Genomic DNA, 22763 nt, shown 5'->3' with positions numbered 1-22763 from the left:
ATAAACAAAATGTGGCATATCCATACAATGGAATATTATTTAGCCATAAAAAGGAATGAAGTACTGATAAATGCTACACCATGGATGAACCTTGAAAACATTATGCTAAGTGAATGAAGCCAATCACAAAGACCATGTATTGTATGATTCCGTTTATATAAAGTGCCCCAAATTGACAAATCTATAGAGACAGATAGTAGATTAAAGGTTGCCTAAGGCTAGAGAGGGTGGGTGGGAGGTTGGGGAGAAATTGGGGAGCAATTGCTATTGAAAATGAAGCATCTTTTGGGGGTAATAAAAATGTTTTAAAATTTTTATTGAAATCAATTCTGTTCAACTCTGTGAATATACTAAAAATCACTTAGTTATATAAATTGGTGAATTATATGGTACGTGAGGTATATCTCAATAAGGCTGTGTTTTAAAAGTCAAAGTCAAGTTTATTTTAAATCAGAAAAAAAGAAGAAAAGGTATTTGTACTTTAGTACTCTAGATCCTCTCTCCTCCTGACTCCTCTGGGATATTACTCCAAAAATTATTCCCTCCCTCCTATATTCTCAATTATTTTTTCTTCTATTGGTTCCATCACCATGCTCATTTTCCCCCAAAAAACTCTCAATCAGGAGTTTTTCAGTAATCGATGATCCAACTTGCTCCTTCCCTCTATAACTAGCAATCTTGTTAAAGTATATCAGTTAGAATGCTTTTGGCTGTAACTCAAAATGGCTTAAATAAAAGGACATTTACTGTCACATAATTTTTTTGAAGACAGGTTGGTTCTATGGTGGTTCATTCATCAGTGCAACATCATCATGGATTAGTTAGGATAAAGAATTGGCTGCTGTAAAAAAAAAAAACTACAGTGGCTTAAGACACTTATTTCTCTCTCATGAAATAATCTGAGTGTAAGCCACCCAGGACTAATATGGTGGCCTCTTTATACTTTCTTCCACCCTTAACTTGGGACTTCCATCATGTAATCCAAGATGGCTGCTTGGACATTCACATCCTCATTCCAGCCACATAGAAGGGAAGAAAAGGAGGAAGTGGATATATCCAATCTGAGGGTACAACTCAGAAGTTGCACACATCACCTCAACTCAAATACCATTGACCATACATGTCCCACACAGTTGATAAATATACTGTGTATTTAACTAAAATTTTGGGAATCTAATACCACAGAAAGAAGAGAAATGGATATTGGAGAATACAAGCAGACTTTTTCACTAGGACCAAGATTGCATTCTACCATACTGTGTGTGGGCTTATTTTCTAATGGAGGCTCCTGCCATAGTTCCAAAACGGCATCTGCCATTCCAGTCATCAGAGGCAGACAGCCATGCCTAGAGACAGAAAAAGGCATGTCTATGTCTTGTGTACCTTGTTAAAAAGCAGTCCAGCAGACTTTTCCTCATGTGTCATTGTCCACAACGGTCTAAGCCTAAACCATCCCCTTAACAAGAGGAATGAGGCTAGGCCAATCGACATTTACCCCTAAGATTGGGGAAGGTCTCAGTGTCCTTTAATGGACATAGCCACTCAGAAAAGGTCCACAAAATTGTGGTTCTGATAATACAGAAAGAGGATAGTTTCTGAGCAGAATGCCCAAGGTCATAATCATAGCTTCCATCTCCCCCTCACCCTCCATTAGTATCTCAGCTGGTAGGGTGATCCAAACTTTACTCCCATAGGATCCAAGTCCTTAGTGGTCTTATATTTACTGGATTGCTGCAGTTTCCCATTGTTCAGTAATTGTGGACATATGAAAACCAAGAGGTACCCTAGTGCATACCTGGGGTTCCAGATATAGTCCTTATTCTCTTTGTCGAGCAACAACCAATTTCCCCTTGGTAATTAAGACCAATCACCCCAACCAGTACAATGACCCCCTCTCTAACTGTTGGCTCAGTGGTCTGAACACCTCATATAGCCCAGGTGGCAGTGTCAGCTTCCTATTTAATGGAACTGTGACTGGGTTATCTGGGGAAAGTATCTGTCCCTTGCGCACTAGGGCCTTCAGATCCACCAAGCCCAATGTTTTAGGTCAAAGTTGTACAGACAAAAATTCTTCAAGTGAATTATTAGGAATAATAAAAGGGTCACTCCTACCTCCATCCCCTGGTTCCTCGGCCTATGCCAAGGGTATATATATGGGATAGATGGCAATATATATTGGCTACTGAGTTAAATCCTATATCATATCCTCACAGGGGTTATCTCTCAGCCAATTGATCCTTCAGCAGGACTTTCCTCCATTGTATCATACTAGATGCTTCTAAGTGATGGGTTTGAGGTAAGATCAGTTAATTTCATGGGCATGACTCCATTGCCACACTTCCTCATAGTAAAATGAGTTTCTGGCTCAAATTTAATGTTGTTTGTGATACATAGTGATGAAATAAGGCATTCTATAAGTCCATAATTGTGGTACTAGTAGAAGCTTTCCAAGCAGGGATGGTAAACCTGTATCTGGACTATGTATCTATTCCCATGAGGACAAATTGCTCTTCCCTCCATAATCAAAGGGACCTGGTTTAATTAAACTGCCACCAGGTAACTGACTGGTCTAAGGAATAGTACCTTACTAGGGTCACTGCAATGGCCTCTGCTATAAGGAAGCTAAATACACCGTAGAGGCAGTAACCGTATTACCCTTGGCAAGTGGAAGCCCATGCCACCGAATCTGTGTTTAGCCTCCATTCCTATTGCCACATGGCCCCACTGAACTAGTACTAAGGTGACTAGGTAGAGGCTGACTGACATCCATAGGACAGATCATCTTGTATACCTGATTACTGGGACGGATGCCCTCTTGTGGGCAGTCAAATGGTTCACAGACATTTTTACATTCCGGGTCAATTTTGAGACTCCATCCATAATACATCTCCCACGGACTTCCTTATTTCTGATCATCTTCTTTCCAAGTTATTGCCAGCCTATTAATTACTGTGCATAAATCAGTATCGATCCATACCTCAGGCTATCTTTCATTCCTAACACAGAGGACAACCAGATGTTTTATTCAAAATTATGCCCTCTGGGAAAATTTCTCTTCATCTCTATTTTTCAGGACCACTTTACTATGAAGTAGGGCCATAATTCAGTGGCTCTGTGCTTCTAGTTGGTGCTGGTATATCATCCAGACCATTAATAAACCAGGCCCAAGCTTTTCCTTCCTCTGCTAAATGACCATGAGCCCAAAGACAGGGTTCAAAAAAAGGTGGCAAAGAAGTAGAGGCAGGTACAATGAAAGTTAGTCCACGTACTTTACTTGTGCCTTCCAGATCAGCTCAGGTCACCCCAGTATATACCTTTCCATTAGACAATGGAATTCTGCTGCCCATGTTCAATTTATGAGTCATCAGATAAAATCCAGTTCCTAAAGAGCAGTTCACAGCACAAAATCACTTAGAATCCTGTGGTCAGGTGTTTAGTATCTGCCGAGCCCTGGTAGCAAGCCAAGAGTTGCTTTTCAACGGAGCTGAATAGAGGAACCCTGATATCAATTCTCATATAAACTTTAAAACCACCCTGGGGATCAAAGTTACATATCAGATGATCAATTCAAGCTGGATAAAAAAAGGATGTGCACTGCCTTCCTCAACTCTTCTTTTTAAAACTCCCATTATAATGACCTGATACTGATTCTGAATGAGACACATGTTCTACTGCTCTCCAGAACAAAACAGAATTCTCCTATACTTTGAAAACACAGTTTTGGCCTCAACAGACAACTGATCCGCATTAGTAACAGAAAGAATAGTTTAACTATTTCAAAATCCAAATGATAATTCTGGCAAATGTCTTCCAATATTTAATTGATTTATATTTAACAAACCTATAAAGCTCAATCACATAAAATTACATTTTGCAACTAGCTTATGTTGGAAGATTCATCAGGAAATTATATTGTTTAAGCCTATATGTTCCATACTAAAATTATTGTCCTCATGCTCTGTTTTACACATTTGAGGGTTTTAATTAGCCATTCTGTCTTGGTTACTAAATTGTGAAACTTACCTAGGTAGAAGTGAAAAAAATTTTATGTCCTTCATTTTGTTTTCTGTTTTTGTGGCTGCACTGTGCTGTATGCGGGAACTTAGTTCCCTGACCAGGGATCTAACCCATGCCCCCTGCAGTGGAAGCGCAGTGTCTTAACTACTGGACTGCCAGGGAAGTCCCCGTGTCCCCCAATTTTAAAAAATTAAGCCTCGGCTAAAACTGAAACAAGAGGTCACAGATTATAATTAGCGTTTTACTAAAGAACTTTGAAAGAAGGGAAAAACACTATAAAGCATAGAGCAAACCATAAAAGGTTGTTAGGTAGATAACAGGAAAACATGGAATATATTTACATGTCAGATATTATAAAGACACAAAGAATATATGACAGTTATATCAAGCCATACTTATTCTTATTCAATACCTTGGCATTATGAAATTTGGTAGTTTGTAAGAAACTCTTCTGTGCTCAGTTGAAAACTTTTTATTGTTATGTTACCTTCAACCTTGAAACCATGTGCTTAATTGTTTAGGACGTAAAATTAAATTTATGCACTGTATGCTTATTTTATGGAAATTGAATGTGAATTTCTTTACTAACCATGAAATATTTAACAGACAAGCTATGACTTCACTGATCTTGATAAAATGAACTCAACCAGTATTTAAAAATTCTAAAGATTCTCTTGTAGTTAGTATAAAGCAGATGTTTTTTGCTTGCAACAACTGTGGTACAAGTAAAAGAACGATTATGGCAGACACTTCTTAACCACCACATAAAATCTTGACTTTTTCCATGCTAGCCACCTCTGGGTTGATGATCAAAGCATGTGGATCTGCCATTACTGGCAGCATAAAGCAACAAGACCAGGGTCTTGTTGAAGCCTATGACCTCAAACTTTTTATTGCCTAATTCAAATCAAACATTGTGTTTCAAGAATAACATGCTTAAAGGAGTGTCAGAAAGACATTTATCCTTGTTTCAAACTGGGAAGTCAGAGTTTTCATTTTAGGAAGGCCCATGAGGTAAGTTTTCCTAAACTCTTAATATCAGGAAAAGATGTAACTCTCTCTCAATTAATTGGTTTACTGTGATCTCAAAAACACTATAAAACCCTCTGCTTTGGCCAATTTGCTGTATTGTTCTGTTATCTTATTTTTCCTTTCTTTAACATCATACCTATTTCCTCATTTTTATCTTATGTTGTAGTATGCATTTTCTGTATGCTGCCTCAAATTCTCTGAGGAATAATGTAGGTATAAATAAGTAAGGATAAATAAATTTCAGACTAGAAAAAGGATCAATGCTTATAGGGTCAAGGGGGGAAAAAAAGAAATCTATGACAGTAAATAAGTACTAGGATACCAATAGAACATTTGAAAAGATTTTGAGTCATTGAAGCCAAAAGTATTTGCCCACCAAAACAAGTGCCAAGAAGCTCTGAAAGAAGGAACTGTTCTTCAACAATTTTTTCAATGCAGCAAACACATAGGCTTTGTCCATAGAGCATGTTAAGTCTGAGCTTACTTATGTTCCCTAAATAAGTGCCCTTTGTGCAAGGAGCACAAGAAAATACATATATTCCCTGTCCTGTTAAGGTGTGAATTTAATTTCTACATTATGCAATAGATTACAATGATCAACAAGGAGTACATTGCCCAAGAATGGAATTGAATTGGATGTTCAAAGCCACTAGCCAACATCTGCAACTTGCTCTTCTGTGATTTTTTTCAGTCACTAAATGCAATGGCCAAGTGTTAGCTGGCTTTTTTGTTCAAACCTTCACTGGGCTCTAGAAATAACTTTGCCAGTATACAAACTGGCAACTTTATTTCTACCTTCAGAACAAGACTGCAACTGAAACTGCAAAACAGCTTGTTAATATCAGCCAAATTACTTCCCTAAACTCCTGTTCCATATTCTGTGCATTGTGAAGTATTTTAAAACCTTTTATATTTTGAGAACCCTCTTTATAATCCTGTAAAAATGCTTTATAAACACTTCCTTGGGTGTCAGATGCAAAACCTTATCCTCTTCAAGCTGCAGATAAGGACACGGAGACATTGCCAAATACGATGTCTTTCTTGTCCCAGATCACATACTGAGGAAGTGGTAGAGCCAGAACCAGGTTGTGGTCCCTGACTTTGTTTCAGATTCTGCCGAACTCGTGACCCAAGGAGCGATACCCGCGTTCAGACACCGCGTGTGCCCAACAGGGATAAAGGCCATCGAGACTTCCTAGGAATTCAGACTTTCGGGAATGTCTTGAGAAAACTCAGCAGAAGACAGGTTGCGCAGGTGTGCAGTGAAGCCTCAACCTCGTATCACTGAGAATGATTTGCAAAACAGGACGGTGCAGTAGGGTGTGCCGCGCCTTAGTTAATCTGGCACTCCACTCCCCCACCTCCTTCCCTGGTGCCCCACTGACAGGTGACTTCTCACCTGGCCCAGTGCCCTCAACGCACCTTTTCTGAACTGGGAGGGCTGCGTTCCCTTCGCCCTCGTGCTCACCCTTCTCCCTCTAGCCATCACCTTATAAGATTACCTGACAAAGCGGGGGGCGGTTTAGTGGAGGCGCTTCGGCCCACGAATGCCCGGGGGCGTCCCTAAGCCCCGACGGTGGGAAGCAGAGCCTGGGCCCGGAAAGGACGCGCCGGCCCGGGGGGCGCGGCGGCCCGACCGGGAGAGTGTCGTGTCCCGAGCAGGCCTCAGGGCGGCACTCTGGCCCTGCGGCCGGCGTGCTCGGGCGGGCAGCTGGGCGCCGACCCACGCTGGCCGGGAACGTGTCTCCCGGTGACGCAGCCCCGGGTGGAGAACGTGGTGCGGCGGCGGCGACGGTACGCCCCTCCGCCGCCCGCGAGAGAACGTGCGGTGCAGCGGGAGGCGGCGACGGCGCCGGACCTGGAGCGGCTGGCGGGCGCCTGGAAGCAGGACGCTGGCGCCGGCGAGGAAGTAGGTTCCGGGCGCGGCGCTCAACAAAGAGTGGGGCCGCCCCCCTCAGGTACCCAGCCGGCCCCGGGCCGCGGCGGGCGCGTAGACCCGGCTCGGCAGTTCGCGGGCGGCCGGGGAGGGGGGAAGGGCCGAGGCCGGAACGCGGCGGCTAGGCGCCGGGGACCCTTTCAGGCCCGCTGGTTCGCTGGCCCCGGCCGGGCGGAAGGGACGGGGCTGGGCCGCTCGGGGTTGTAGCCTCTGCTTGTTCCTCGTGCAGGCGGAGCTGCGGGCAGAGGCTCCATGTTGGGAAGCGGCGCCGCTCGTCCTTGTTAGCGGGAATCGGGGCGCCGCGGGCAGAGCCGGCGGGAGCCGGGCCCTGAGCGAAGATGGAGGCCCCTCTGCGGCCTGGCGCGGACATCCTGAGGCGGAACCCGCAGCAGGACTACGAGCTCGTTCAGAGGGTCGGCAGCGGCACCTACGGGGACGTCTATAAGGTGAGGCAGGCCGGGCTCTCTGCGGCCCGCTGGCTCCCGGGTATAGGGCCACTTTCTGGGGAAGTATGAGGAGGGGGGAGGATGCTTTTATTGTTGCATCTTGGAGATGCCACGGCCGGGTTCCGTGTACTCGATTCAGGGCACCTTCTATTCACTGCTTGCTCTAATCGATCCAACAAGCAGAACTAAACACACCTTTGCAAACTACCGTAGTACTTTTTTGTGGTATACAGGGTTTTTAACGCTTATTTATGGTATCAAAGGGAGTTCGAATCCGCTTATGGAGTTGCACTTGAGGATGTTCTTGTCTTAGCATAGAAAAATGCTTCCTGGAAGACAGTAGACAAGAAAGTATGTTGACATTCCGACATTTGCATAAAAAACTTTTTAATGGATAATCTTGGTTTAAAAAGCCCTATGAAACCCTGTCTTTCAATTTTATCTGTAAGCAGTCTAATACTGGGTCAGAGTGACTTGTGCACAAACATTACCCTATGAAGAACGATGCTTTTCCCGGCAGAAGTTTCATTATTTGTATCTGGTTGATGATTCTTTTTCTACTTTAGCAGTTCCTCTCTTTGGGATTTATAACATACCATGACCAAGAGTGGTTAAGAGCTGCTGTATTTTTATTATACTCGTTTGCTTTATTTGAGAAAAATGATGAGGATGAGTTACTCTTAATTTGAGATTTTAAAAAAATCATAGAGAAGCAAACCCAGTTCCCTAAATCCACTGAGTTCTTGAAGGATGAAGAGGAAAGATTGTTTTAGATTGCCTTATGCTTTTTGTTCTCTGTTCCAGAAAGGGAGCACTAATGCAACTCACATGGGTATATCAAGGGAAATTTCCTTTGATTTGGAACAGCTTTGTTTATTGGATTTAATGATGTTAGGTATCCCATTATTCCAAACAGCACTCCTGCATATACCTGAAATGGCCTTGTGTCATATGGGTAATTAACCAGTAGAAGCCTTTAGGGTATGTTGTTTTTTACAGGTAATATGGTAATATGGAAGAAAAAACATCCCTTCTTCCTAACTTTTCTGTTTTTGTTTAATATCCTCCCTATTAATAGTAACAATTTGAGGTTGTGTTATGACAGGTCTAGCACTGTTTGATTCTATTGAGATGAAATGTAATGGGTAGGCTTTTTTATTCTTTAAACAAGCATTTGAATCTTCTGTACTAGGTACTGTCCTGTATGGGATGTTGAATTGGGAGGAAGGTTCCAGCTTTTGCCTTGTGAATAATTTTAATTCAAAGTAGATAATTATAATAGAATCCTCTTCTTTATATAGAATTAGGGATAGTTAACTCTTAATTGTTTATTCATGGATTAGCCATGTTGTGGAATGCTTTTTAAAAAATTGAAATTCCTGTTTGCCTTCTCAATCCCACTTTTTAGTCACCTTCATCTTATGATTCACTACGTATTACACTAGTTCATGTTAGTCATACAATTAGTAATCATCAATTCAGTTCATGTTAATAATACAATAATCTGAATTCCAGTTCTTGTATATTTTCTCTCCTCCCTACTACAAGAAAATTTAAAATATTTTCCCCACAAAAATCCCAAGGCCTTCACCTTTTTTCTTTATAAATATATCAACTAAAGCAACTGTCTGGAGCAGGATTTTATCCTTGCCGGGGAAAGCAAAGGGTTATATTAAAGGGACAGCTAATGCTCAGCTTTTACCCTGGTGCCTCCCTGCCCTGTCTCTCTCTTCAACAGCTCCTAAACAGAGGGTCAAGACAATATTTATCATACACCACTTCCAAACACCCTCCCCCCAAATGATCCCCTTCCCTCATAGTCATGCTCCCTCTATGTGTATACTCATTCCGCACCAAGTCAGCCTCTAATTCCTAAATATCCTCAAAACCCTGGTTCCCTGTCTTTGTTTTCCTTTGTTCTAATTACCTGGAATCACCTCCCACCCCCATTTCCAACTGTTACATCCTACCTTACTCAAAGCCTCCAGGAGGCCCCAGCCCCTCCCCCTTATCTCTCCAACCTCATTTATTACTCTTCACCCTCCTTCGTTCTCTTCTAGCAACACTGGCCTGCTTGCTCTTCCTTAAACGTAAGGAAGAGCAAGCAGGCCAGTGTTGCCATCTTCCTACCTTTGGGCCTTTGTTCTGGCTATAGCCTCTGCTCAGAATGTTTTTACTCAGCCACATGGCTTGCTCCCTTCCCTCCTTGCTTTTATATCCTCTCAGTCTTTTTTTCCTACTTCTTTTTTCCTACTTCTTTTTTATTGGAGTATAATTGCTTTACAATGTCGTGTTAGTTTCTGCTGTACAATGAAGTTAATCAGCTGTATGTATACATATATCCCCTCCCTCTTGGACCTCCCTCCCCCCTACTCATCCCACCCATAGAGATCATCACAGAGCACCAAGCTGAGCTCCCTGTGCTCTATGGCAGGTTCCTACTAGCTGTCTATTTTACACATGGTAGTGTATTTATGTCAAACCTAATCTCCCAATTCATCCCACCTTTTTACTTATTTTTTCTTGTTTATTATCTATCTCAATCCACTAACATACTCTCTGAGGGCAGGAATTTTATCTCTTTTATGCACTGCTCTATCTCTAATAGTTCCTAGAATTATGCCTGGCACAGAGTAAATACTTTCTGAACATTTGAGGAATGAATGAATGAACGAATGAATGGCTATCAGTCTTTCTGTCCCCTAATTCTCTGGGCATATACTTTATACTTACTGGGCATATCTGGGCATATACAACACTAAGTTAGCATTTAATACTCTATATATTCCTGTAATGCCTATTATGATATCCTGTATATGTATTTTTATTATAAATTTCAATTATTTGAGTCCTCCAGGAAAAATATTTCTGGAAAACTGTTCCATAGTATATCCATTTTCAGCATTCGAAGTCCTACAGAATTTTATCAGTTTATATTTACTCCTTAATATGCCTAAAAACATGTAACATTCAAACTGTAGTGCTGAGGTTTTTAACTCAGAGCACTTAGAGTAATTTTGTTATTTATCACTGTGTTTAGGATGAGCTGAAAATCCTAGGAAGTTTTAGAAGAATTTCAGTCTGTGATGTAAACTAGCAAAATAATTACAGTGAAGAATAATGCAGGTAAATTAGTTGCTGTTCTAGTCAGATATTATCCCTACTTCTTTTTTTATCTTATGGAGCTGGAACTTTAAAAGTACCACAGCTTTGAGATTTTTTGTGAATTATTTTTATGTTTTTCAAAAACACAGATCCCCTTTGAAGTGCCTGTCTTTCCTGAGACTCCTTAAGAGGGGAGAGCTCAGTCTTAAACTGGCTATTCCCTGGTTGAAAGAAGAATACTATAAAACTTCTTTTAGATAAATAGGGTAAATCATTGAGGGTGAAAGCAGGAAATAATGGAGGGGAAAGTACACAAAAGAGAAAAGAAATGTGGTGGAAGATGAAGGATGAAATTTCAGCTGAGCAAATTTTATTTATGATTATCATTAATTTTTAAATCTTCTAACAGGAAGAGGAAGCCTGGAGATTTAGTGCCTCTACTACCTTCTGTCTGTAGTGACCTGGACTGTTGTAGTATCATGATATAGTTCACGATGAACAGTACAAGCCATTTGGGTGGTCTTTATCCAAATATTTAGATCAAAATTATCCCCAATCTAGACTCCAGAGAAGTTTTAGTAATCTTTTTTTATTTTTTGTGGGTTATAAATTTAGAGTGGGCAATCTCATGTATTTTTTTCTAACCTGTATTGCTTTTTCCGAATGATTATAAAATTGTGACATGTTTAGCTCCAGGAGGACAGGAACAGATGTCTCCTGCTTTTCACTGTACAGTAACAGAGAGATGGATGCTCAATAAATATTTATTGAATGATATATTAGTTGTCGAAAATTACCAGAGATGAATACTGTTAATAATTTATTACAGTTTATTTCAGGCTTTTTTCTTAACTGTTTTTAAACCAGTATGTTTAAAACATTGTTTTTATAAAATTGGGATCATGATGTATCTCTTTTTTCTACTTGATTGGAATGGCCATCATTTTCCCTGGTCTTTAAATAGTCTTCAAAAATACCATTTTTAGGGCTTCCCTGGTGGCGCAGTGGTTGAGAATCCGCCTGCCGATGCAGGGGATACGGGTTCGTGCCCCCGTCCGGGAGGATCCCACATGCCACGGAGAGGCTGGGCCCGTGAACCATGGCCGCTGAGCCTGCGCGTCCGAAGCCTGTGCTCCGCAATGGGAGAGGCCACAACAGTGAGAGGCCCGCGTATCGAAAAAAAAAAAAAAAAAAAAATACCATTTTTAAAGGATCCATTGAACAAACTCTCATTTAGTTAATCATTAAGAGTTTCATATTTTCAGTTTTTAATTTTTACAATTTTAAATGTTATAATTTGTGTAGAAATCTGTGTCACACAGTCATATCACTTCTGTGGGTTATTTGGGTGCTGGATGAACTGGTCCACTGTAATGAATTCCTTTTTTATATATGCCCTCCCTCTCTCTTCCCCAAGCCAGAAGTCACAATTCTGGAATGGCTTTTGATACTTTAAAGCTTACCCCAGGATCCCATTGTATAGAGACAAAGCTTGTTACATCACAACACTTCTGTAAACGTTCATTTATTCAAGAAATACTTATTGAGTGCCAACTGTATGGTAGGGTATGGGGATGCAAACACGAGAAAGAGAAAGTACACTATCAACATATAGGAACATATAATGTAGTCAAGAAAACAGACATGTGAACAGTCATAATTTGATAAGTGCCAGAATACAAGTGAAGTGGAAGATATGCCCAACTTTGTTTTTTGTGGGGACTGGGGAAGGGAGGAAAGGAGAGAGAACTATGATGTGAACCAGGGAAGATTAAAAGAGGAGGGGACATTGACTGGATTTTAAAAGAGCGCAGGGTGATTTCCAGGTGGACAAGACAGGAAAGAAATTTTAGGCTGTGGGAATAGGGTGTGCAAATACCTGGTGGCTTGAGAAACCGTAGTGAGTCTTGAGGGATCTGCATCTGCTTTCCAAGTTTGGTGTGACCAAATCTGGCAGGGATTCCATAGATGGCAAACAAAAGCTATTTTCTGGCAGAAAAGGACCAGATAATGGACCTTGTATGTCATAGCAAAGAATTTGGACTTCTTCCTGTAAACTGAAGAAAGACTTTAGGAGGGAATCTCTCATGGTGTAGAGGCTGGATTAGACAAAGGTTCTGGAAGTATAGGGATGAAAGGAAGTGATAGATTTAGATGATCAGATTTACCTGGTGATGAGTGAGGGACAAACAGGTAGTCAGTGGCATTTAGAATTTCTGCCTTGGGTGACTACATTGGTGCCATCAACAGAATTAGGAACTACCAAATTTGTGGGGTCTGGATCTTGTGTTTGGTTTTGGATGTATGGCAATGTATAGGTGGTTATGTCCAGTGCATGGTAGGAAGTTCAGCTCTGGCCTTAAGAGAGCTGGACTTGGGGATACAGGTTTGGGAGTCATTGTCACTTTATGGGGTGGTACCTGTGTAGTATAGGTGAGGTCACCCAGGAGAGTACATTTGAGTAAAGGCAGTAGTCTTAGAGTAGTGGCAGAAGAAAATAATGTATTGAAGGTGTCTGAGAAGAAACAAAATGTTATGATGAAGTTCTTTCCATAGAAATCAAGAGTTTCAAGAACTCTTCTCTATCATCTCCTGTGTTCATTTTTGTTTCCTCCCACTCTCGTAAGGCAAATGTTTTCATCTTCCAAAAAATATAAATCTGAGGTCTTGTGTCATTCCCTTTTATTCTCCTTGTCCATAGAATAAAGTCTTAGAATGATATGGCTTTTAAGGCCCTGCCTGTCCTGAGACTAACCATACTGAATTTCCTTCGGTTCTTTATATGCACTGTACTCTGTCCTTCAGGTTTCTGCAGGTACTATTTCCTTTAACTAGAACAGTCTTCCTCTTGTCTTTCATCTGTCTTTTACTGTTTGCCTTTCTCTTTAAACATTGCATTTTCAGTGAGGCCTTTTCTGCCCTTTAGATAAGGTCATACCTGTCTGCTGTTGGACTTCTTACATAATACTTACCATTTGTCACTCATCATTGTTGCTCTCAGTCTTCCTTCTCTGCTCAAACTGCAAGACCAGGGACTTGTGTTTACCACTGAATCAGCTAGCCTAGCATAGTGCCTGGCATATAATGAGTGCTCAATAAAAATGTTTTGAAGGAGTGAGCAACATAGTGGTCATTTAAGTAAGGAGTTGAAAGGGTTCATTAAGAGCAGAAGAGTTGAGGTGTGAATGGTCAGTAAGGAAATAGGAGAAATGTAGACCACTTTTTGAAGCAGCTTAGCTGTGAAGTGGAAAAGAAATGAAACACACAGATGTTTTTTCCACTGTTTCTGTTTTTTTTTCTTCCATTGAGACTGATTATAGTTTTCCAGTTATTATTCTTTAAAATTGTCTTATCACTCAATTGACCAGGAGTGTTGCTGAGTTTAGAGGAGGAATTTCACAGAGAAGGCAATCAAGACCAAGAATTTGGGAGGAATTGAAAATTTAGGAAGATTAAATGTAAAAATTTAGGATGGAATTGTTGGGGACCAAGGTAGGGGATACATTTAAAACCTTCTTCCCTCCTTTTCTTTTTCCTCCCTCTTTCCCTCTCTCCTTCTCTGAAATAGAGCCTCCATTGATTTCCAGCCCCAGTTGTTCCCTTATGGGTATGGTTAGGATGAGGCACATTGATGAATGGGGATCTGGAATGCAGCCAGGGAATGACAGGGTGGAAAGGAGTATTTAAGATTCAACCAGTATTTATAGAGAGCCTCTGATGTGCCAGCCACTGTTCTGGGGTCTTGGAATACACCAGTGAATGATGTAGACAAAGATTCTTGCCCTCAAACAATAAACATAATAAATAAGTTGTATGATATGTTAGAAGGTGATTAAAGATGTGGAAAGATGTGAACAAGTTAAGGGGTTCAGGATTGCCAGGGTGGGATGGGGAAGGCAGGTTGAGGAATTATATGGGGATGGACAGGGTAGGCCACATTGAGAAGGTTAGATTTGTGCAGAGACTAAGGAGTTGGCCAAGTGGATATCTGGGTAACCAGAGGATGTCTTAACTCTCTCTCTCTCTTACTGAATCACCTGAACCTATCTCTACAGCTAAATTGTAAGCTTAGGGTTAGGAATTAGAACTGAGACACAGTCATTGCCACCATTGCATCTCATTGGCTGGTGCAGGGGTACAAGTCATTGTGATTTTAATTAAGTTCAGCAGTTGTATGTAAGTTACCCGTTTCTATGTAATTTAAAAATTTTTAGATTTATTTATTTATGGCTGTGTCAGGTCTTTCTTGTGGCATGTGGGATCTTTGTTGCTACACACGGGATATTTTTGTTGCAGCGTGTGGGTTTCTGTCTAGTTGTGGCATCCGGGTTTTCTCTCTCTAGTTGTGGCGCATGGGCTCCAGAGTGCATGGGCTCTGTGGTTTGCAGCACACAGGCTCTCTAGTTGAGGTGTATGGGCTCAATAGTTGTGGCATGTGGGCTTAGTTGCCCCGCGGCATGTGGGATCTTAGTTCCCTCACCAGGGATCGAACCCATGTCCCCTGCATCGTAAGGTGGATTCTTTACCACTGGACCATCAGGGAAGTCCCTCTGTGTCTTTTTTTTTTTTTTTTTTGCGGTACACGGGCCTCTCACTGTCGTGGCCTCTCCCCTTGCGGAGCACAGGCTCCGGATGCGCAGGCCCAGCAGCCATGGCTCACGGGCCCAGCCACTCCGCAGCATGTGGGATCCTCCTGGACCAGGGCACGAACCCGTGTCCCCTGCATCGACAGGCGGACCCTCAACCACTGCGCCACCAGGGAAGCCCTGTGTCATTTTTTAATAGCATGATTTTGCAAACAAAGGATATGTAGCTGCTTCTGCTATATCTTTCCCCACTGGTGTTCTCTAATCTTTAAATGCTAATAAAATAGACATGCCTAATGGCCCCAAATGTGAAGGTGATAGAGGATGGATGTATATTCTGCTTGTACTTTCTCTGACATTTGATATCAAAACATCACCCACTTCTTCTTCTTTGTTTTTTTTTTTTGGATTCTAACACAGTTTGTGTGAATATACTATCTTTTCTGTGTCCTGGTAATCTGACATAAGAGACTGTTGGGTTGTCATGTTAGGGTGAGGGAGAGTGAATAACTTGCAAAAATAGGTTAACAGCGGGAAATAAGAATCTTATTTTAAATTATGCTTTTTATTAAGCTAGTGGATATCTTATTATTGCAAAAATAGGTTAACAGCGGGAAATAAGAATCTTATTTTAAATTATGCTTTTTATTAAGCTAGTGGATATCTTATTAAAAGTTATTTAATTAGATATTATGTTAAATATTGTGAAAGATTACTATGAAAATAAAACATGTTTTATTAGGATGAAGTGTTCTGTTATGGATGTTTACTGTTTTGCAAATCATCTGGTTAAACTCTTATTTTGTATTTATTTTTCTTACTGCATAGAAGTAGGCTTATGTTATGACTGCCTGGAAAAAGACCATGGTTCTGATGGTGGATGTGAAGCTCTGGATCATGGTTAGAGGCAAATAATTTAAAAACGCCTTTCTACTTTCATAGAAATGTTGTGAAAACTACAGAAGTCTTAAATACTTTCAGTGTTGTGAAAGTAGACATAAAACAGTGCCATCACTGGTGCAGGTATATAAATTCTAGTTCCAAAATTGACTTTTAGATACAACCTCTGCCTTAGGCTTATAATGTATCTAGTATCCTTTTTATTTTCATAGGTTCAGTATTTTCACTTTAACCATCATTTCCAGTGTTTTTGATGAAGACAATGGGATAGAATGCAGATGGACTTAGGTTTCTTATTCTAGTTTTCCTTTCAGAATTTATAAAAGTTTCACTCTTAGCTTAAAATTGTGATTTCAGACCAAATACACAGGAAGAGAAACATGTGATGCTTATTAACTTATAAACAAGTGATACTTGTGTTTTCAGGGCTTTGTTTTCAATTTGAGAACTTAGTCCTAGATCAGATAAATTGGAACAGGCACTTTCTCTTGGCTGCATTGGACTATTTTGAGTATTTGTACATGTTTGAATGTTAGTAGAAGGCTATTGCTTTTCAATTATGTGAAGTACTATTTAAGTTAGAGAGTGTAGATAACTCTTTGAAAACGGTAAGATGAATTTATGTCTAGTGTAACTATGTCTGTTAAATGTCATAATCTCCCACTGAGCTGATAGCCAGTCTATCCTCGGAGGTGTTTGGGCCCATGAGTCATATAGGCCCCCACCTTCTAACATTTTTATAAAAATGGAATTGGATTAAAATGAATGAGTGACTAATGTTTGTTTAGCTCTTTCATAATCAGTATATTACTTGTTTCTCACAATAATCCTATGAGGTAGGTGGGACAGATGTATTATCATCTCTAGTTTACCCAAGAAGTTGTATGATATTTGCTTGTATCATAAGTTGTGTGTTGTATATTATGTTGTATCATAAGTTGTATGATATTTGCTCTAGATCTTACAGATAGTAGGTGGCACTTTGAGGACATGAATCCAGATCTTCTGACTCTATAATCTCTGTTCTTTCCACTATACCAAACTGCCTCGGGACTACATCTTTAAATTCACTGCTGTATACATAGCCCTTAACACATTGTCTAGCACATAATAAGCTCTAAGCAAATTATGGGCAGATGGTCAGATGAGACTTGGCAGCCTTACCCCTCTGCTGAGAGGTGAGGGGTTTTTTGGATTGATTTGAATATGCATATAAGCTTCAGGTCTCAGCACCAACTTTCAAAAGTACTATGTCCTGGTTACCCACCTGGTCGTTACTCTTACCCTTAAAACTTCCAAACTGGAGCCCAGGCTTGACTTGCTTTTACTGTGGAGATGAACTTATCAGTAGCTCATAGCCACCCTACAATGTTAATAAGTAAAAAGAGAAACTTTTTTTTTCTTGGTTGTTAAACACCCTTCCTGATGTGCCTTCTCTTGTGCTCATTTTGTTGGAACTTTAGACTTACTGTTACCTAAGATAACTGAGTCCCATAGACTAGATTTGGTAATGCTATTCTAAGTTAAAATAAACAAAATGCTAATTCTTTCAGGTAGTAGAATAGCCTACCTTCTGTAGCATTAGCTGGTTACTTCTGTTTGCCTATGTCTAATTTGTCACAGCCTGAGAAGGATGTCTTGTGAACCAATGTGCTACCCCTCACATACACGCACCCTCTTTTCTAGGTGCCCTGTGTCTTTTTGTCCTTTTTTAAACCTACCTCTTATCAGTATCAGGAAGGATCCAATGTGGGCATGACAGTATATTTTAATAGACATAAGTTGCAATAAATTATTAACAACTTTTGCATTTTAAGCTTTTTAGCTCCTAATTGTAATACTGGAGATGCTTGGGTCCCCTATAATGTTTTTTTTCCAGGAATAATTTCCTATCCTTTCTGTAGATCCATGGGTAGGACTTGCCTTCCTATTTGCCTCTCTTGTCCTCGCCTCAGAATAGATAGCCTTCTTTCCTACCTTCTTTTCAAAAAATACATTTTAAATAATATGTGTTTATTTTCGAAAACTTGGATATAGGAATAAATGAAAAATTACATGTACCTCTTTTACTGAAAGATGAACATTTTTGTATATCTTTCAAGACTTTTAAAAAGTCATATTAAAGACACATACATAGATCATAATATATATTATATAAGCATATATTTAAGCATACTATATATAGTATATTATATAGCATATATATCTGAGAAGGTGCTTTTTTCATTTAACAGTATGTCACAAACAACTTTTCATGTGAATAGATATACACATTTAATATTTGTGTATTATTTCCTTGTATCATTGTACAGTGTTTAATTCATTATTGTTGAACAAGCAGATTATCTCCAGTATTTCCTTATTATAAGCATGCTGTGATCCGTATCCTTGAACAAATTATTTTCACATATCTAATTATTTCTTTAAGTAAATTTCTAGAATTAAATTTTCTTCTTTTCCTTGTGATGAGATTTTTATCCACGTTGTTAATTTCACACTGCATGAAAATGTGGCTGCACATGGGGCAGGAGATTCCAATCCTGGGGGAGTCCTTCTGGCTAAAGTTTCAGTGAATTTGACCTATTATTCCCCTCAATAGTTGCACCCACCAGCAGTGATTGAGAGTTTACATATTTCCTACCTCTTTTTTTATTATTAATAATGTAATGTAATGTATTTCTGTTACCTTATTTTACACTTATGTTTTCGTGTTTGTTTTTTCCCTACCGCTTTTAATCTTAACTCAAGCCCTTTTCTCCCTTTGCTTTGCCATGAAGGCCTCCAGATAATTACAATTTAAGTAATCCTCTAGAAGGAATGCTCCCTTTAATAAAGTCAATCTGTATTAGGAGAGGATTAGAAAAATTCTTTTCAAAGGCAAGTAAGTATCCTAACATACTAAGGCTTTAGCGTGTCCTGAGATATAAGTCATCTGGACAGATTTGGGGTCACCCTAACAGGCAGGCCTTAGACTCTGAATATGTCTGCCTGGTAGTGGGGCAAACCCTGCAGTACAGCCTCCTTCTGTGGGAGAGGGAGCACCTGTCTAGATCTGGAAGGCAGCTTGGAAATAACTTGCTTCACAAAAATTAAGGAATTTGGGAGCTGGCAGGGACCTCTTACACAGTACATATGTCCCCTACCCTATCCTTGACAAAGGGTCATTTAACTTATTTAATAATGATATACTAGAAGCAGTTGGTTCCTTTTTAAGTGCTATAGAAAACTTTCCGGTTTGGATCTAAAATCTGTCCCATTGAAACTCAAACAAGGCAGATAAATCTTTAAATCTTTGCTGTCATCCCACCAGTACTACCCTCATACCTAAAGTACCCGATGCATAAGGGATGCTGAGTAAATGAAAAAATAATGAATGACTAATATTTATATTAAATTTTCATGTGGAGGATATGCTGTGTGGCTCCCCCCTTACTATATTTTGTTGACATAAATTTGATAATCTTATTGGAAGTGGTTTCCTTGAAATTTACATAATTTATATAGTATATAATATGTGTTTATCACCTCCCTTTTTCCCAAAAAGATTTATTATAGAAGTAAAATGAAGCACTTTACTCTTACCACAGGATAAAGTACTGCATTGTGTTTTGAATATAACACTTTCAACATTTATTTTTAAATTTTAAAAATATCATAACTTTATAGAAATTTGAAGAAAGAAAATGAAAAATCACTTATAACATAACATGACTTTTGTAATGAATCTAATATTTCAACTACTATCAGTTGGACATCAGACTTTGAGCACATAATCAAAACACATAGTAATCAGAATGGTGGTAAGGGTCTGGAATCTGTATGTAGCATGTTGAAGAAGTTAGCATGTTTCATCCATAGATAGAAGGGAGCTTTTATGTTTCTTTCTGAGCAGAGTTAAAATTAGAACTAGGTCCCCTAACTGCCATAGGAATGGCAATACATACTTACTGAATAAATCAATACATACTTACTGAATAAATCAATGAATTTAGATGTCTGAAATTTGTCATAGGAGGAATAGACTCAATCACCTTTATCTCACAGGCCAAAACTGGGACCATTGAGGAGAAATTATAGGAAAGTAGATTTTGCTTATCATAAAAAGTCTTTATACAACTAAATTTATCCTACAAAATGAATGTATGAGATTGATCAAATGACCTCCATAAACTAAGTAGAAGAAAATTGCTTTTTTAGAAAAAAGATTGAATTAGATCATTTCCAAAATTTCCTCCAAACTGAGATTCTAATAGAACAGTATCTCTAGAGTAGTTGTAGTTTTAGTTTTGTCTGTTTCCTCCCTTCCTTCCTCCTCCCTTCCTTCCTCCCTCCCTTCCTTCCTTCCTTCCTTCTATCCTTCTTTGCTTCTTATCTACCTACCTACCTACCTATTTTTTAAATTTTTATTGAGGTATAGTTGACTTACAGTATTATATTAATTTCAGATTACAACAGAGTGATTTGATATTTTTATACGTTACAAAATGATGACAGCAGTAAGTCTAGTTACCATCCGTCACTATACAAATTTATTACACACTGTTATTGACTCTGTTCCCTATGCTGTATATTACATCACTGACTTACTTATTTTGTGACTGGAAGTTTGTACCTCTTAACCTCCCTCACTTGTTTTACTCATCCTTCATCCCCCTCCCCTCTGGCAACCACCAGTTTGTTCTTTGATCTGTTTCTGTTTTGTTTTGTTTATTTTGTTCTTTAGATTCCACATATAAGTGAAATCATACAGTGTTTATCTGACTTATTTCACTTAGCATAATACCCACGAGGTTATCCACATTGTCACAAATGGGAAGATTTCATTTTTTATGGCTAAGTAATATTCCTGTGTGTGTGTGTGTGTGTGTGTGTGTGTGTGTGTGTGTATCTCCACTTGGGTTGCTTTCATATCTTGGCTATGGTAAATAAATCTGCAGTGAATAGTGGCACACATGTATCTTTTTTAATCTGTATTTTTGTTATCTTCACATACATGCCCAGAAGTGATATTGCTGGATCATATGGCAGTTCTATTTTTGAATTTTTGAGGAGCCTTCATAGTGTTTTCCATAGTGGCTGCACCAATTTACATCCCACCAACAGTGCATAAGGGTTCCCTTTTCTCCACATCCTTGCCAACACTTTTTATTTGTTGTCTTTTTGGTGATAGCCATTCTGATAGCTGTGACATTGTGATTTTGATTAACATTTCTCTGATTAGTGGTATTGAGTATGTCTTCTTTTGAAAAGTGTCTTTTCAAGTCCTCTGCCCATTTTTTAATCTGGTTTTTTTTTTCTTTGATGTTGAGTTCTATGAGCCGTTTATGTATTTTGAATATTAACCCCTTATGGGATATTATGTTTGCACATATCTTCTCCCATTCAATAGGCAGCATTTTTGTTTGTTGGTAGTTTCCTTTGCTGTGCAAAAGCTTCTTAGTCTGATGTAGTCCAGTTTTTTTATTTTCGTTTTTCCCTTACTTGAGGAGACATATTCAAAAAAATATTGCTAAGACCAATGTCAAATAGAGTACTGCCTATGTTTTCCTCAGTTTTATGGTTTCAGGTCTTACATTTAAGTCTTTAATCCATTTTGAGTTTAAGGTATATGTATATGGTGTGAGAAAGTAGTCTAGTTTGATTCTTTTGCATGTAGCTCTCCAGTTTTCCAAGCACCATATCTTGAAGAGGCTGTCTTTTCCCCATTATATATTCTTGCCTCCTTTGCCATAGATTAATTGACCATATAAGTGTGGGTATTTCTGGGCTCACTATTCTGTTCCATTGACCTATGTGCCAGTACCATGCCATTTTGATTACTGTAGCTTTATAGTATAAATAAATCAGGGAGTGTGATACTTCCAGCTTTGTTCTACTTTTTCAAGATTGTTTTGGTTATCTGGAATGTTTTGTGTTTCCATATAAATTTCAGAATTATTTGTTCTAGTTCTGTGAAAAATGCCATTGGTATTTTGACAGGGATTGCATTGAATCTGTAGATTGCCACCGGTAGTATGGTCATTTTAATAATATTAATCTAATTCATGAACATGACATATCTTTCCCTGTGTTCATGTTGTCTGCAGTTTCTTTCATCATGTCTTACAGTTTTCCTAGTACAAGTCTTTTACCACCTTGGTTAGATTTATTCCTGTGTATTTTATTCTTTTTGATGCAATTGTAAATGGGATTGTTTTCTTAATTTCTCTTTCTGATAGTTAATTACTAGTGTATAGAGACACAATAGGTTTCAAAACAGTCTTGAAAAACAAAACTAAAGGTATCATGCTCCCTGATTTCAAACTATACTATAAAGCTACAATAATATATTAATTTTTATCTTGCAGTTTTACTGAATTCATTTGTTAGTTTTAATAGTTTTTTTGTGGCATCTTAAAGATTTTCTCTCTCTATAAAGTCATCTACAAACACTGACAGTTTAACTTATTCCAGTTTGTATTCCTTTTATTTATTTTTCTTCTCTAATTGCTGTGGTTAGAACTTCCAAAACTATGTTGAATATAAGTGGTGAGAGTGGACATCCTTGTCTTGTTCTTGATCTTACAGGAAATGCTTTCAGCTTTCCAATGTTAAGTAGGATGTTGACTGTAGATTTGTCATATATGGTTTTTATTATGTTGAGGTATGTTCCCTTTATACCCACTTTGTTGAGAGTCTTTATCATAAATGAATGCTGAACTTTGTCAGAAGCTTTTTCTGCATCTCTCAAGATGATGATGA

General features: G+C 39.1%; 1 protein-coding gene across 1 annotated transcript in view; it reads left to right on the top strand.

Moving 5' to 3' along the window:
• Nucleotides 1–6946: 6946 nt before the first annotated feature.
• Nucleotides 6947–22763, top strand: part of MAP4K5 (mitogen-activated protein kinase kinase kinase kinase 5) — a gene marked incomplete at its 3' end in the record, with an annotated part of 145033 nt that continues 129216 nt past the window's right edge. The window contains exons 1-2 of the mRNA XM_079698992.1: nt 6947–6958; nt 7215–7431. Coding sequence (XP_079555118.1) covers nt 7324–7431 — 108 coding nt within the window. The 5' untranslated portion in view covers nt 6947–6958; nt 7215–7323. The remainder of the gene's footprint in view (nt 6959–7214; nt 7432–22763) is intronic.

Source organism: Hyperoodon ampullatus (assembly GCF_949752795.1).
Source record: "Hyperoodon ampullatus genome assembly, chromosome: 3".
NCBI lineage: Eukaryota > Metazoa > Chordata > Mammalia > Artiodactyla > Ziphiidae > Hyperoodon > Hyperoodon ampullatus.
This window is presented reverse-complemented; position numbering and strand designations above follow the sequence as displayed.